The sequence below is a fragment of the Orbicella franksi genome, chromosome 12 (genome assembly GCF_964199315.1).
Source record: "Orbicella franksi chromosome 12, jaOrbFran1.1, whole genome shotgun sequence".
NCBI lineage: Eukaryota > Metazoa > Cnidaria > Anthozoa > Scleractinia > Merulinidae > Orbicella > Orbicella franksi.
Window position 1 is genome coordinate 18,307,898 of NC_138156.1, and position 15,505 is coordinate 18,323,402.

The 15,505-nt window shown below is 38.8% G+C and overlaps 2 protein-coding genes across 3 annotated transcripts in view; both read left to right on the plus strand.

The window, feature by feature from the left end:
* Nucleotides 1-10,624, plus strand: part of LOC145464013 (Na(+)/citrate cotransporter-like) — a 55,447-nt gene extending 44,823 nt beyond the window's left edge. The window contains exons 9-16 of one of the 2 annotated variants that reach the window (XM_081447820.1): nt 19-123; nt 199-293; nt 1,120-1,229; nt 1,554-1,715; nt 2,411-2,548; nt 3,443-7,242; nt 7,728-7,783; nt 8,545-10,624. In XM_081447820.1, coding sequence (XP_081303946.1) covers nt 19-123; nt 199-293; nt 1,120-1,229; nt 1,554-1,715; nt 2,411-2,548; nt 3,443-3,628 — 796 coding nt within the window. In that variant the 3' untranslated portion in view covers nt 3,629-7,242; nt 7,728-7,783; nt 8,545-10,624. The other variant, XM_081447821.1, reaches the window with a different exon arrangement.
* Nucleotides 6,156-6,542, plus strand: LOC145462270 (uncharacterized). The gene has a single exon (XM_081445772.1). It carries the CDS (start codon nt 6,156-6,158, stop codon nt 6,540-6,542), a length of 387 nt encoding a protein of 128 aa, XP_081301898.1.
* Nucleotides 10,625-15,505: the final 4,881 nt, after the last annotated feature.

A 15,505-nucleotide genomic window follows, 5' to 3' on the forward strand; every position in this document is an offset into this window, starting at 1 on the left:
AGTCTGTCGTATTTTCAGGTTTGCCGAGAAAGCTGTCCTTGGTCATTTCATCTTGTTGGCCTTGCTGTGGCTCTTCCGTGATCCTAAATTCATAAAAGGATGGGCCATTATATTTGAGAAGGAGTAAGTATTAATTTGTCGAGATTTCCGAGTTTCATTCCAAGGTTATTGTGACCTCCTCGTTGCTTTACTTTTCAGTTTCGTTCGAGATGCCACTGTGGCCATGTTTATTGCATTCTCCTTGTTCGTGTTTCCTTCAAAAAGGCCAAGGATCTATGCACCTGATGGATCAGGTAAGTAATGGATAACTAAGTGAAACAACCTTTCGTCGGCTTATTGGCACAATACTGTCATGAGTTGTTGGGCTGTCGCAGAGCGGTAGTACCGCAGTCGTGCCATTATTGCACTGCCGGCAATCGTACGGCGGTCGTGTTGTAGTCGTGATGCGGTCGCCGTCGTGCCATAGTCGTACTGCAGTCGTATCCCAGTCGTTCTGTAGTCGTGTCATAAACGCATGCAATCGTACGAAAGTCGTGTTACAGTTGTGCTGAAGTCGTACCGCAATCGGACCATAGTCGTACTGCAGTCATACCCCAGTGGTTCCGTAGTCGTGTCATAATCGCATGCAATCGTACGAAAACCGTTTTATAGTCGTGCTGTAGTCGTGCCGAAGTCGTGCTATAGTCGAATGTCAGTCGTACCCCAGCCTATTCCCAGTCGTGTCGTAGGCGTGCCATATAGGCGTATTGTAATCGTACCGTAGTCGAGCTATTGTCGCATTGTAGTCGTGCAGAATTTGTGTCATACTCGTAATGCAGTCGTATCGCAGTCGTGCCGTAGTCGGGCTGTCGTATCACAGTCGTGCCGTAGTCGGACTGTCGTTCTGCACGCAGTCGTACCGCATTGCAAGCCGTACCACATTTCTGTCATAGTCGTGTTACGGTCGCATTGTACTTTGGCGATAGTGGTAAAGCATAGTCGTCCATAGTCGTACCGCAGCCGTTCTTCAGCCCTACCGTAGTGATTTTTTTTATTTAACATTTATTTTCAGACAAAACCGTCTTTGCTGTCGTATCGGTGTGTATGTCTTCTCTAACAGACATTGTTTTTATCATGCAGTGAACAAGCCGCCACCAGGCCTTCTGCAATTCAAGGAAATGTCAAGAAAGTTTCCATGGAATGTTGTCATCTTACTTGGCAGCGGGTTTGCTTTGGCAGATGCTTGCAAGGTAAAAAACAATTGCATGGGTACCCCATACGTGATCACGCTAACAAAGGGTCCGTGTATAGTCAGTTCTCGACAAATGCTGCATTACTAAATAAAATGATGATGGTGATGATGATGATGATGATGATGATGATGCTCACTTGTAGGTGAACGATGGGATGGTAACGATGTTGCGAATGGAACTGAAATGGATTCAAGGAAGAACTCTCTTTTATCGAGGTTCAACAGAACTTCCAAAAGTTTTATAAGGAACTCAACAGTGCTTGTTTACTCTTACTCTTTACACTAATACTAAATGTGTTCTTTTTATATATGACATCATCAGGTGTCCGGTCTGTCCAAGTGGGTTGGTTCACAGCTGGCCAATCTTGACGCTATTCCAAGTTATGCAATTGTTATCATTGTGTGTGTCATGATCACCACTTTCACAGAGGTCACCTCAAACACCGCAACCGCCACCATCTTTCTTCCGATTTTGGCCTCGCTTGTGAGTTCTTTTCCCACTTGGTGTTGTTCTAAATGTAAGGAGCAATAGTCATATATATGATTAACCCGTTGGAATCTGGATAGAACGCTGGGTAGAGTGATTTTGTTGTGTCCCTCACAGCCCCTCTCCCCATTATTATCAACCAGGAGTGAGAGCCGTTCTGTGACAAAATCTGCCTTAGGACTTGACAGTACAGGCGGAGCCTAGCAAGCCCTCTACAGAAAAGAACGAGGGTTGATATTCTCCCAGAACGGTCCCAAGCAATCTTGTTTAATAAAAGAGTTATTTAAAGACCATGTGATTGTAGAGGCTGGTAAAAACAGTCATAACCCGATTTAAGTTTTAGAGAATATTGTACAGGCAATAATACATTCAGATTCTGACTGGCCCTCCCAGTCAAGTAATAGGGAATTTGGTATCCTTGAATTGTTTCCGAGGACAATTTGAAAAAATGCTCGAGGGTGTCCTTTGTAGCTTGCGTTGGCCAAGTATAACTCTACGTGTGGCTAGACTTAATGCAAGAAGGTGGAGATAAATATACTGTATACTGATAAATATACTTTGAGTTTCAAACCAAGTAAAATGCTGCGAGGGTGTGGGGAGACGGGGGAAGAGGTAAGACACAGGCTTTGCGATTCTTTTGTCCTTTCGAAATAAATATATCTTAGAATCGTCTTTGTACTTTTTTTTTTCAGGGAGAGGAGATTCGTATTCATCCGTATTATCTTATGCTTCCTGCTGCCATTTCCTGCTCGTTTGCTTTCATGTTACCGGTCGCTACACCTCCAAATGCCATTGTGTTCGCTGGTGGACATCTGAAAGTGAAAGACATGGTATGTATGCCGGGCTCACTTTAGAAACTTGCGGTAGTCTGGAACGAGAGTGGGCTCGCGAGCATCTTTGGGATCGTTTTAGGGAAAAATAGTACACATTTGGGACAATACGAAGAGAACATAATTTCTTCAAGTCGTTCATTTTCAAAATAAGCGATTTAGAAAGATGCCGAACTAAGAAGTAGAGGTTTAATTTATTTAGCAGTGGGATAAAATCTGCAGATTATACGTCTATAAATTAGAAGTTCTACTATAGTAGTCACTAGCATTTCAAATCATTAAAACGGAAGGAAACTTGGATTTTGAATTCATAGCAGATTTACTTGAGCTTTAAGTAGGCTTTGCAGCATTCCCCTTACCTTAAAAAAACGCACACGAAATGCATTGAGTAATTTCTGCAAAATTAGTGTCAGTTTCAAAAGATTCTAATGAGCAATAACGCGAAGAAAATTGAGGCTGAGTTTTTACATCTCTGTTTTACCCGTGCACCGTTGTTTTATCTGAGGACGGAAAAGGAATTAGAAGGAAACAAAATCCACCATAAAGATTGGGTAGAAAATAAAGCGATTTAAACGTTTTTGAGTAGGGTATGGAACTGGGAAGATGTTAGAACATTGATATCTTTTAGGTTTTTATAAGAAACCGAGGAAGGGACAACCCCTTTAGAAGTTTATGGGTTGGGTATTAGGAGGTGGAATTTGAGAAGTTCTTTGGTTTGGGAAACTTAACGAGGGTTGCCATATAAAATAAGAAAAAAGCACTGTCCAAAACTTTCTTCTAATATTGTTTTTCCGAATTATTCATTATTTTGACGATTAGCCCATCGAACTTGACGCGTAAGCCTGAACGCGGAAAACGTGTAAATGAAAATTTTTCTTCTTATTTGTTTTTCAGGCAAAAGCTGGTGTGGGAATGAACATTCTGGCCGTCACAGTGTTGATGATTTGTGTGCACGCCTATGGTGTTCCTATGTTTGACCTTCATAATTTCCCGTCGTGGGCTGCAAGTGGAGGCCCAACACCAACCCCTACTCCTTCTGGCAATGTCACGCTACTTTGCGGCAATATCACGTCATCATAGGCTGCGCGCGCGTTCCTATTTTAGAGACCTGTAGGTCCTATTGTGAATACCAAATTTGATCGCAAGTTTCAAGCAAAACACCAAGAAAACATATGAATTCGAGAAGGCTTGCTTTTGAACTTTACGAACAGTATAACTGACGAGATTAGTTTGTTTGAGGATAGTTATGCCGTTTTGAGGTTGTAATAACCTGTGAGCTTCACCTACCTGTCAAGGCCTAAATTTGTCTTAACACAACGATATTCCTAAAAGCTCGTGGCAGTAAAGAAAGACTGTGATCACGTTTTCCTGCTAAAATGATTCTCCTTCACAGGCGCGCACTAATTTTGTTTGACAGCTCTCGTAATAATAATAATAATAATAATAATAATAATAAATAATAATAATAATTCATCTTGAAATGTATACAAACGACTTTACTTCATGAGTATGCAATGGTGCAAAATGCTGAATATTCTAGTTCTGATGTAAAACCTCCAAGAGAGAATGAAAGGTGAGGGAGTTCACACCACCCCCCTACCCCCCACAGTATAGACCTTCTTAGGGTACATCTAGTGAATATTGCTGACACGCGTGTCTCATGGATGTTTAGTAGGGGATGAAAATGCGTATAAAACCGTTTGGGTTGTCCACGTGACCAAAGTCCGCGTCACAGGATTGGCTATGTCTAGGCCCCTCTGGGATTTCCGAAACCGGAAGTGATCTAAAAATAACTTAACGAGGATTACCTTGAGAATAAGGCCTAACCTGATACCCTTCATACTCTCTTGACAGCCTCACTTTAGAAAAACTTTGTACGAAATGTGTATGCTTTATTTGTAATAAATTTGAGAAGGCGTTCACTTGATCGGGTTTCTTTTCCTTTCACAGCTAAAAACCCCACTTTTAACGCAAAGGACCACTACCTATAAATGTTATTTCCATCCGAGTTTCTTTTTAGGCGAGCTGGGAGCCGTTTGAGCCGCGTCAAAACTCATAAACTCCAAATGCACAATACTAATCTTATTCTACATTCGACAAAAAAGCAGGAGAGAGGAAATGATCGCGTAAAAACTGGAGGTGAGTGTTCCTTTACACAAAGAATGACCCTGCTCTCATTTTATCATCGTCCACGTGCTGCGCGTAAAATACTTTCATTCTATTCTCAAGTCTCTGTATCCATAACGTTACAAATGCATTGTTGATAATTTGTAACTTTTCTCATCTCCTATACAGCTAGACTTGCGAGAAAACGCGGGAAAACTACGTAATGCAGGGGGGGGGTGGGGACTCACAATGGGGGGAGGGTTGGTCGGGTAAACGCCACAGTAAAGTTATAAAAAAACGTGGGGAACTCTTGCAAAACGTGGAAGGCAACACAGTTTGAATTAATGAAAAAACGCTTAAAGAAACACACATGGGAGAAAAAACGAAGATCCTTGGGGCCCGCGACAAAACACTGTAGCAACCTGTAAAGAGTCTCGGCCGGTGGTATGGCATCCCACTTACTGACCGCCATCGCGGTACCGAAATTGAGAAAACTGCAAAGGAAGGTTTAATAGCCATCAATGAGACAGATCTCCCTGGAAAGCTGAAGGCATGGATTTTCCAGCATGGCCTCCCTCCTCGTCTGCTTTGGCCGCTACAGATTTACGAGGTAACACTCACTCGTGTTGAAGCAATCCAACGGTACGTTAGCAAATGCCTCAGAAAATGGCTAGGGGTCCCTCCCAGTTTTACAACTGTCGTGCTGTACAGCCGCTCGGCAAAGGTACAGCTACCACTTTCTTCCGTTGTGGATGAATTTAAGGCTGGCAAGGTGCGTCTCCACATGATGCTCCGGGATTCGCCTGACCAAGTGATCCGCGAGGTAAAACCCGTGGTGAAATCTGGCCGGAAATGGACTGCTGTACAGGCCGTAACTGAAGCAGAAGCCAGCCTTCGAACTAAGGACATCGAAGGTGCGGTGCAAGATAGTAGAGCTGGTCCGGGTAATAACGTACATCGCTGGTTCTCTGCGCAGGGTCCAAAAGGCCGTCGTGAGATGGTCATCGAGGAGGTACGCGCCATCGACGAAGAAAGAAGATCAGCCACAGCAGCTGGGTTCGTTAAACAGTGTGCTTGGTCGTGCTGGGAAGAGGCAGAACAGAGAAAACTCAGCTGGCCCACCCTTGCCCAGATGGAGCCACTGAGGATCAGCTTCCTACTGAGGTCTACGTACGACCTCCTTCCTACGCCTACGAACCTCAAACAGTGGGGTATTATCGACGACGACATTTGCCGCGCGTGCAACCAAACGCGTGCCACTCTAGAGCATGTGTTAACGGCTTGCAATAAGTCACTTCAGAAGTACACCTGAAGGCACAACAGAGTGTTGCGGGTTATAACCGAAGCCACACAGGACCAATGCGCCAGCACTAATAAGGCATCAGTTAAGGAGGTAACAAATCAAGGCATCAAGTTCCACAGGGAAGGTGAGCAGCCCCAACCAGCCGCTGTGAAGAGAGCGAAACAGTCGAGGCTACTTAAGGGTGCCCAAGACTGGCAAATGCTGGCTGATCTATCTAAAGCCCTGCATTTTCCATGTCACATTGCCATCACAACTGTGCACCCAGACATCGTAATCTGGTCCGACTCCCGTAAATGCGTGCATCTGGTCGAACTAACTGTGCCTTGGGAAGGGAACTTTGACTTTGCTAACGAACGCAAGAGAACCCGTTACGAGCCTCCCCGTGCTAGCTGTGAAGATCGTGGCTGGGCCTGCAGTGTTATACCCGTCGAAGTCGGTTGCCGCGGCTTCATTGCGAGATCGACCAGGTCCTTCCTGTCAAACATCGGACTCCCAAAGAAAGCTCTCCAAGCAACAATCAAGGCTCTTCAAGAAGAAGCAGAGGCAGCATCCAACTGGATCTGGCAGTCATCGCACAGTGCCTAAATCTGCGCTGATCACAATATCTTATTAAACTGCATCCAGTAAAGCTCTCTGCTGCCTGGACTCTCCTTGTGCATACACCACACGCTTGCTGCTATTACGCCTGACCAGGCATCACCCAGTGGCATCTGCCGCTGGCGGCGCCAGGAACTGTAGTCCCGTTGCTAGCCGCCGAAACTACCATAGTTCCAGGTCAACGGCTGACGAGGGTGATGCCTAGCAGTTGGCAGTTAAAGCCTCTGTATGAATTCCCCCAGAAGAACTCCAGCCTTGAGCCGAAAAATTCCCTATAAGTTGTCTAGCAGCGCCATTTTGTTGCAGATTTACAACACATTTTGTATCATGATTGAATCGAGACGAAAAAAAAAAGCGTTCACTGGTCGTTCAAGAGAAGTCAAGCCACTGGTCGAAGGTTTTCGGTCTGAAATGCAAATTTGTTACCTCATTATTCATGTTTTCCCATCACCTGCACGTGCTAAAAGACGATTGTGCAAGCGAGTTCAACGTATTTTCTATCTGCATCCTTGTTTCTTCTTCCCTTCCAAGTTCGAGGAACAAAATTAGTTTGCCAAAAACAACATCATTTCCGTCGACAGCCTGGAAACTCGTCCAAAAGCTTTGCTCTGAAGCGGAGTTTGCAACACGTGTTGACTCGGTCCAAAACCATGATGTCGGATGTGTGAATTCTCTTGTACTCACAACGGTAATTATCAAAAGTATTATTATTATGAAAGGTAGTCTGTCCTTAAAAAAATTATCTAATGTGTCTATAGATCTTCTGATACTTTACGCTAAATTTCAAGACAGTATCGAGCAGAAACTCGAGTAGCGCACGGTTAACGAAACCAGCATTTTGAATTAAGCTCGAGGATGTTGTTATGTTGTGCACATTTTTCACTGTATAATAGTTTTCTCGGGCTTTATCCTTTTGTATAAGCATGTTGAGCTTCATCCTAATGCAGGTCAAGGTAAAAGGTGTTCATTGCAAAATTTCAAACGGTGCCGCCAAAATATCTGTGCGTGTTTGGAATCACTGGCACGGGGGAAGGGACTGTGGATTAAGTTCTTGAAATTGCATAATAAAGCCTTCGACTCTAGCAATATTCACACACATAATTAGCAGATTTGGTGGTTATATGAACGTCCTGTGAACTAATCCGGTCGTGTTTTAATTGATTTCTTCATAAGAATTATTGCTGAGGAGAAACAAGGGGCATAAAAGCTTAGGAAGGCTTCAGTAAAAGGTGAGTGAGAATTAGTTCTCAGTTCAATATTTATTCCTGCGTTTATCGAAAAGCAACTTTCGTTTATAGTTCTATTTAACAAAACCGTGCACAAATTGCCTTAACTTGCTATTGTGGAATTGAAACGAAAGAAACTATTAGTTAAATTAAATTGAAGGCACGCTAATAGAGTTTTGAATACAGATGGAGCTTTGTTAGGAGAAAAAAATAGGTGAATGTTTCTTTTTTCCTTGAGCAGGTCATTTTATTCCATTAAAGGTAGCCTTAATTTGAGACAAGGGTTTAAAAGAACTCCATAATGATGTGTTTTCTATTTCATGTTCCGGTTATGAAATATTTCCTCTCCTCAACTGAGCCTGGAAAATTCCTTTGGAACTTTAGAAAGTCTCAGTCTTTACGGCAGTATTGTTCGACGTTCTCTATCCACTATTTCTGATCGAAAAAATAAATCAAAAACTGCCTTTATTGAATTAGTCGCTGTAGGAATATTCAATCCACCCACACCTCCTTTTTCAAAGGGAGTAATCTACAGATTCCAATAAAAAAGAACCTAGACTTTTTTTGCAGAATAGCTACAACTCAAGCTTTTTCAGAATGGAATGACTGCGATTATTTGAGATGCTGTCTGAATTTCTACTCAAATTGACGCAAAACAACAATCACCAGTGTCAGCTCAGGCTCAAAGGAGAGCATTTACGTTCTGTTTATTCGCACACTGTCCGATGCCGTTATCTAATCAGTTAATGTTTTTTCTTTCTCAGGACTCACTGATGCCTTGGTCAACAGTCAACTCATCATCCATCTGGCAAGCCAAGAGGACAAGCAAAAGGATCGAAATCAAACTTATTCGTTGTAAAGGTAGAATAAATAGCTTTTAAAGACGAATTTGGAATTTTCGAAGGTGCACTATAAACATAGGAATTACGCTCGAGGAAAACATTCAGTTTTGACAATGGTAGGTCGCAGAATAGTTATCTTCAATAAAAGGAGAGGAAGCAAAGATTAGCTTCAATTTTATTTCTACATTGTCAAGTTAAACTGGTTGAGCGGACAGGGCGTGCGAGCCAGCAGAAACATTTTTCTGATTTTTTTCCCTTTAATGATTGGAAAATGGTTAGAAAATGATTGGAAGTTTCAACCTCTACAAGTCTGTACTTTCATTTCATTCATTCCATTCATTCGTGTTTTTTTCTCTAAATTTGTATTATTACTGCTATTATTTAGACCACTTTCATTTCATGATCAGTTTTCATTTGTTTCCAGCTTTGAAATCATACACGATCAATTTCTTTGGATAATTCTTATTCGGACACGGCCATTTAACTTTTGAGAAAAATAGTAATATTTCCAAAATTCCGTGTGTGGGGTGCAATTACTACGCACAAATCATAACAGTGTTCCGTTTTATGTCAAATCATTTTCGTAGTATAAAATACAAGGTATGCGATAAGGCATACTTATTTCGGGGATGTAGATAATCTGGAAACGCACAGTCTCATTTTACCTCAAAAACTTTCCCGTTAAATTTGGACTCGCGTAGTATTACAAACAATATCATGAGAAACTAAAACGCGACAGCTCAGTTTCGATCAAAACTAACAAAATTTATCAGGAGATAATTTTGTTGTGTATCTTACTAGACTGTAAATATTTTAAAAATAGCGTCTTACGAAATTTACTGGACATCATCTTCTCATCCAATCAATGTATTTTGGCGCTATATTTGGACTGTTTTCTGATCTTATCGAGAGTCAAAATCTGATTTTTCTCTTACCAATCAAGATACATAAAATAATCTACCATCATCTACCGTTAAATTCTCGGAACAAAGAACAAAATTCATATATGGCAATCAGAAATTAGAATTAATTTTTCAAGTTTGAAAGGGTTAATTCTGTAAATAACGTTCAAAACAATCATTTTAATTATTCGATATGTATTTATATTCTGAGGAAATGTTTTGCGCGTTAACCATGTATCACTAAAGAATTTGTCCTGAGGGAAATGTAAATATTGTTTGCTATGAAACAAATGCAAATTCGTAAATGGTGTTCTTTTTGTCGATAGAATTGTTTAAGGAGAGAGTTTAGGGTCCGAAATTATATTTTTTGCATGTAAATGTTTGAGATGATGTTCGATTTTGGTGTAACGTTTCTGGAAATAAAGTCAGTTAAGTCTGCGAAAGCAGCAGGGATTTTGCAATAGAATATTCCGACAAATCCACGCTACTTTGGCGATTTCGTATCAAGTAAGAACTTAGACTTCGCTTGTGTTTACAATTTTAAAATTACAAAAATTACGATCAATATTCTGTGTTAAGATTTAGTGTCAATGTTTATAGTGCACCTTCGCGCAAAGAGTTTGTTTTTCTTGAAGTGAAAGAGATATTTTTAGCCTTGCCAAGATTTCATTAAGGGGTAGAAACTACAGAAAACAAACCTCGTGAAGCCAAGTATGATGCTAGTCGATATTTAGTTATCCAAGTTTATTCAAAGAAGACCATAAATTCTAATCGTCTTGATTTTTTCACGGGTTTCATGACAAAATTGAACTTGACTTAGAAAGCTCATCAGCCAAATTTCTTGTTTTAATTTTTTCGTCCAAGACTGATATTGTCGGTCTGTATAAAGTGGAAGCTAGCTATAACACTTTTACCAATTTCTCGAGGCATTAGTTTTAATTTCTTTTAGAATAATTCTAAGAAGTAAAGTTTTGAAAACAATTTTATGTCCAAATTATTGTCTTCTAGAACGCTGTTCAATTTTTTTCAGTTTTCCCGCCAAAAAACTTAGAAAAAATACGGGCGCTTAAAATACGCATGCGCCGTTTTTTTTAGATTTTCTTTCGCTGTAAGTAACATTTGTTTAATTTTTTTTAATTTTCCCGCCAAAAAACTTAGAAAAATACAGGCGTCTAAAATACGCATGCGCCGATTTTTTTTCTTTTTTAAAAAAGAAATCAATGTTATTGTTCTAAGTCTTGTGTACTTTGTGGTTAATTATATCCTCAATAAAACTGAATTCGTTTGTTGTCTGCTAGTTTACTTACATTGTAAATAACATAAGTCAAAAGATACTACCAATACAGTTTCTTGTCATCTTTATTATAATCTTTTATTGTATATTTCAACAACAATAAACAGACAAGTGCTTGTTGTCTTTCAATTAACTTTATTCATCTCCAATATTCTTTAATTAGTTAATTGAAATTCCACTAAATAAATTAAAAAGATGTCAAGAAAAAATCTTCCCTATATATACTAAGACTTTTGGCGGGAAAATTTGAAAAAAATTGCACAGCGTTTCCCCTGACAACAATTTTGGCGAAAAATTCAAAATGGCTTCCCTGAAAAATTTCCCGCCAAAAAGATTTTGAACATAACCTCGTACAAAACTTGTCAGAAAAACAATTAAGTGCAAGTCCTAGTTCAAAGATTTTTTTGTAGAAAAAATATCTTGCCAATCTCTGCGAGTGGTTTTGTCTTTCTTGTACGAGGTTATGTTAAACCAGTTCACGAATTCCTTGAACATTTTTTCCCAGGCAGAAACATGGCAGAAAATACAGAGTTTGTATGAGAATAAGATGTCAAATAATTTCTGTAAAATTTCATTTCTGAAATATCTAAAACCTGTAAACTCAAGACAACTGACATAAGACTTCACAGATCAAATTTGAACGATGTGGCTTTGCTTTAAAGTGTACAGTGTTGTCAGTCTTTCATTCATTTTTCTTTAAAAACCGAAATCAAAACTCGCGAGAAACTTAACAGACAAATTCCAACTGAAACACTACTGCACACTTTCCAACAAATCTACAGCCCTCAAACTTGAGTAAAATCTTTTGCCAGTAATCTTTAGAAAACAGACTGTCTATATTTCGAAAATTAAATTTTCCAGAAATTATTCGACATCAGATTCCACACACACAAACTATTTCGTGCCACGTTTGTGACTTGTTCAAAATGTCAGAAAAAATTACGCAAACTGGACTAACTCTTACACAACATGGCAAGCTACAACCTAAACGAAAAAGAATCAAGATTATCTAAAGCTACGCCAATTAACATAACATTCGGTACTTTTTTTAAATTCAAAAACGCCAAACAGACTTAATTTTGATTTGGTATTCATCTTCGACTGTGCAGAGCTCGCCATGTTGTTCCAAAGCAGCTAAAAAGCTTCACGCTACAAGTGAAAAGAAGCGGAAAATCCTTTGTGTTCAGATTTAATTGTTTTTAGTGGATGCAAAGTTTCGTGAATTGGTCCGTAGCAACATCTACAAATACTCTAAATAATTTAAGTTTAAGACGCCAAGTCAAATTCCTAGTGTTTAGTCCGCGAATGCCAATATAAAATGGTTGCTTTTGATTCAAAAAATGTCTCGCTTCTTTCACTTCTACTGTGTAGCAATTAACAGTACTCAAAAATACAATGCCTGGTTCTTAAGTCGGTTCTCGTTGCAAAAATTCACTCTTAATTACGTGACGAGCTGTATATGGAATTAAAAAAACAGATTGATTGATTGATTGATTGATTGATTGATTTGGCGAATTCAATTCGACGTCAAAGGTTTTTCTCCGAACCCAAATGAGTAAAAACCTCAAGTAACTTCTGTAAAATTGAGGTTCGCCAATCGACAATTCAAAAATCCGAAGTATAAGAAACATATTTTTTGGATACTTCGTAATCAATTACTACATTCGTTTTAAATCTTCCAGGAAACTGGAAAGAAAAAACTCTTAAGAACTATCAAACTATCAAACAACTCTTGAACAACTTTCTCATGAAACAAATAAATTTTAAGTGAATAAACGCTCCTATGCAGCATGTGAAAAGGATACGAAAGCGAAAAGTTTCAAAATTTGCATATCTACAACCGTGAAAATTTATGATTTGAAAATAAAATTCAGATATCTTAAACAGAAGGCGCTGTTAAAACTAAAATTTATGAAGAAATAGGTTTGAGGTACTCCTTTCTCAAATTAGTATTTCTCGAGCAACTTTGTTGCTTGAAATTTCTTAGAATTCTTCGAAAAGTTCGGAAAATATCTTGATCAGTATTTACAAAAACGAAAACATTGAATTTCATTTCAAAATTATCACTGGCAATAGCTTGCATGTTTGCCACCATTGAAAAAAACCGCCATAAACTGGGATTTATTTTCATTTATCGTGCAATAATGACTTTGGAAAACTAATTCACGATTGTCGAGAAAGCTGTAAATATATCGTCCAAAACATATAGCTCACAGAAAATGTAAATCAAATTGAGTCAACGTTTGCGTGAAGTTGAGTGAAACCAATCACAATAAAAGATTGCAGATCAGATGATGTTGAAAGAAAGATGAGCCCTGTTGTGTTTATAGTGTGCCACCTTCTTGTTTAAGATTAATCCAAAACTTGAATTCGCAAAATGATGTTTTGTGTAGTCCAGCCATTCAATTTTCTTCTTACACTGTGCTTACAACGAAATGCAGATATATTACACGGAGAATTTGAGGTGTAAACTTGAAAACGATTGAACGTACCAGGCATTGCTTTTGAGTACTATAAGCTTAAAATACCAAGAGAACAGAACACGGTTTCCTGGACATATGTCATTGTTTTGATTTTTTCAAACAGACTGCTACCTGAAAGAAAAACCGAAAATATGTAGCATCACCCAACCCCCAGCCCAATTTTGGTCTCTTCCAGCACAATTAGAGTATACATTTTCGTGAGAAGAAAAATGTCTTGGTAAATTTTGCCAGACTCAGTCAAATGAAAATTTGCTATTTGCGTTTCTCAAACCAGATTAATACTGGAAAGAAAAACTATAAATTTGTAGCATCACCCAACCCCGAACCAGTTTTGGCCTCTTCCAAAACAATTAGGGTAGACATTTTCGTGAGAAGTTTATCGAGTAAATTTTCGGCTAGACTGACATTATGAAAGCCGGTGTTCTGTTCTCGACAACTAGTTTAAATATAGTAATGCAGCTTTAAAGTAGCACTATAGAACGTCTGCAAACCACAAATGCTGCTAATTTGATTAATTCTGGCCCGACGAGACAAACGGAAAACTCAATACCTTCATTGCGAGGATCTATTTAGTCAATAAATTTCGATCAGTTTGTAGTGCCACTTTAAAACAGCAATTTTTGGGTCAAACCACAACATTCTCAAATTTTCTAAAATTTTGCAAAGTTTTTAGAACACCCCCTTATCTCGACCAGTAGAAAATAAATATATGTGCTAGAGCCTCCGAGAAAAAAAACTCAATATCAACAAGAGTAAACTATTCCTACTTGTAAAATTGAGAGTGAATATGGATGACCCAAAATTGTGATATCGGTTTAAAAAATCTTGTATACACTCGGCTTATCTTTGGCACGTTCTTCCAATCCTTGATGATCCATCCATCGAGTGTCGATTCCTTTCTTGTATTTTCCTTCGATCGCTTTCAGTCTGTAAATTAAACAAAAAGCAGAAATTTAGCTACAGGGTTAGGGACTTTGAAAATTAATGCAAAAAATGTGTGATTTGCAGCAAACATTAGCATTAGGGGAAATGGGAATAAATATTTTGGTTGATTTGCGGTCAACTTCCATGATAAAGGAAAACAACTTTGAAGTGTAGATCGATAACAGTTGGCAGAAAAAATTAATTTGAAAGCTCTTGTTTAGCATCTAACATTGTTCTGTCAGTTCTTGAAATGTATATGTCCGAAGTCCAAAGTATGAAACTGTCAAATTGACTCCTGAACCAAAGTGTGGATGTTTTGAAAACAATTTGAGTTCACGTTTAAGGAAGAAAAGAAAATAATATACGAAACGTTTTTTCTACGAATGCACATTTAAACTTAATTCTCGCTTTCTTTTGGTTTCGTTTCAGGGCAAAGGCAACTCATTGAGCGTAAGTCCTCCCAAGGCCGCGACACCAACCGAAGCCACGTGGAAGCTGTAATGGTACTTTGAACTCGTTTCTTCGTGCTTAGAGACTACATTCAAAGCAGAATCACAAGACGAGTTACTGTTGCATGATTACCTTTGCTTCAAATTTGATAAAGTTTCACAAAGTACATCTGCGGTTTCTTCTGTTTCTCATCACGAAGATTATTATCACAAACTCCAGCACTCGGTGTACGTCTTCAAACGGCCGCGAAATGTTGAAATGAAATTCAAACTACAATTTGTCATGAATATGGATTAAAGATTGGAGCCAATCGCGCACAAGTGCGTCAAAACTTTTGGTGCGAACTGTATTCTCACGCTTTTTCAAGGAGCTTTTGTTGGATTGTTATTGAGAAAGCATTTTGTTTTGGAATATTTTTGGCGAATTATCCGCACTGTGCAGTCACGTTCAGAAGAAGAATTTGTTTTGTATGACAAACTTCATTTTCCTAATAGCTTGGATAACTGAACTGCTTTTTTTGTTCGAGACTGTCCACAAGGCCATTTATGTGTCGTTTTAACTAAGTAACTAAGATGACTAAGCGTGCCCAACTATTTTGCAATTAAAAAGTACGAGTAAACAAGGCGATTGCAATTTAATAATTATAATAATAATAATAATAATAATAATAATAATCGAATATTTCCTCAGGATAGCCCTTCAGTACAAAGAACTGTTATCAACGGGGTCCTGCTAAGAATTAAAAACTAATAAACAAGAATTATTAAGATATATAAAATAAGATACATATTAAAAACCGTTAAAAATACAATAGAAATTACAAGTAATAA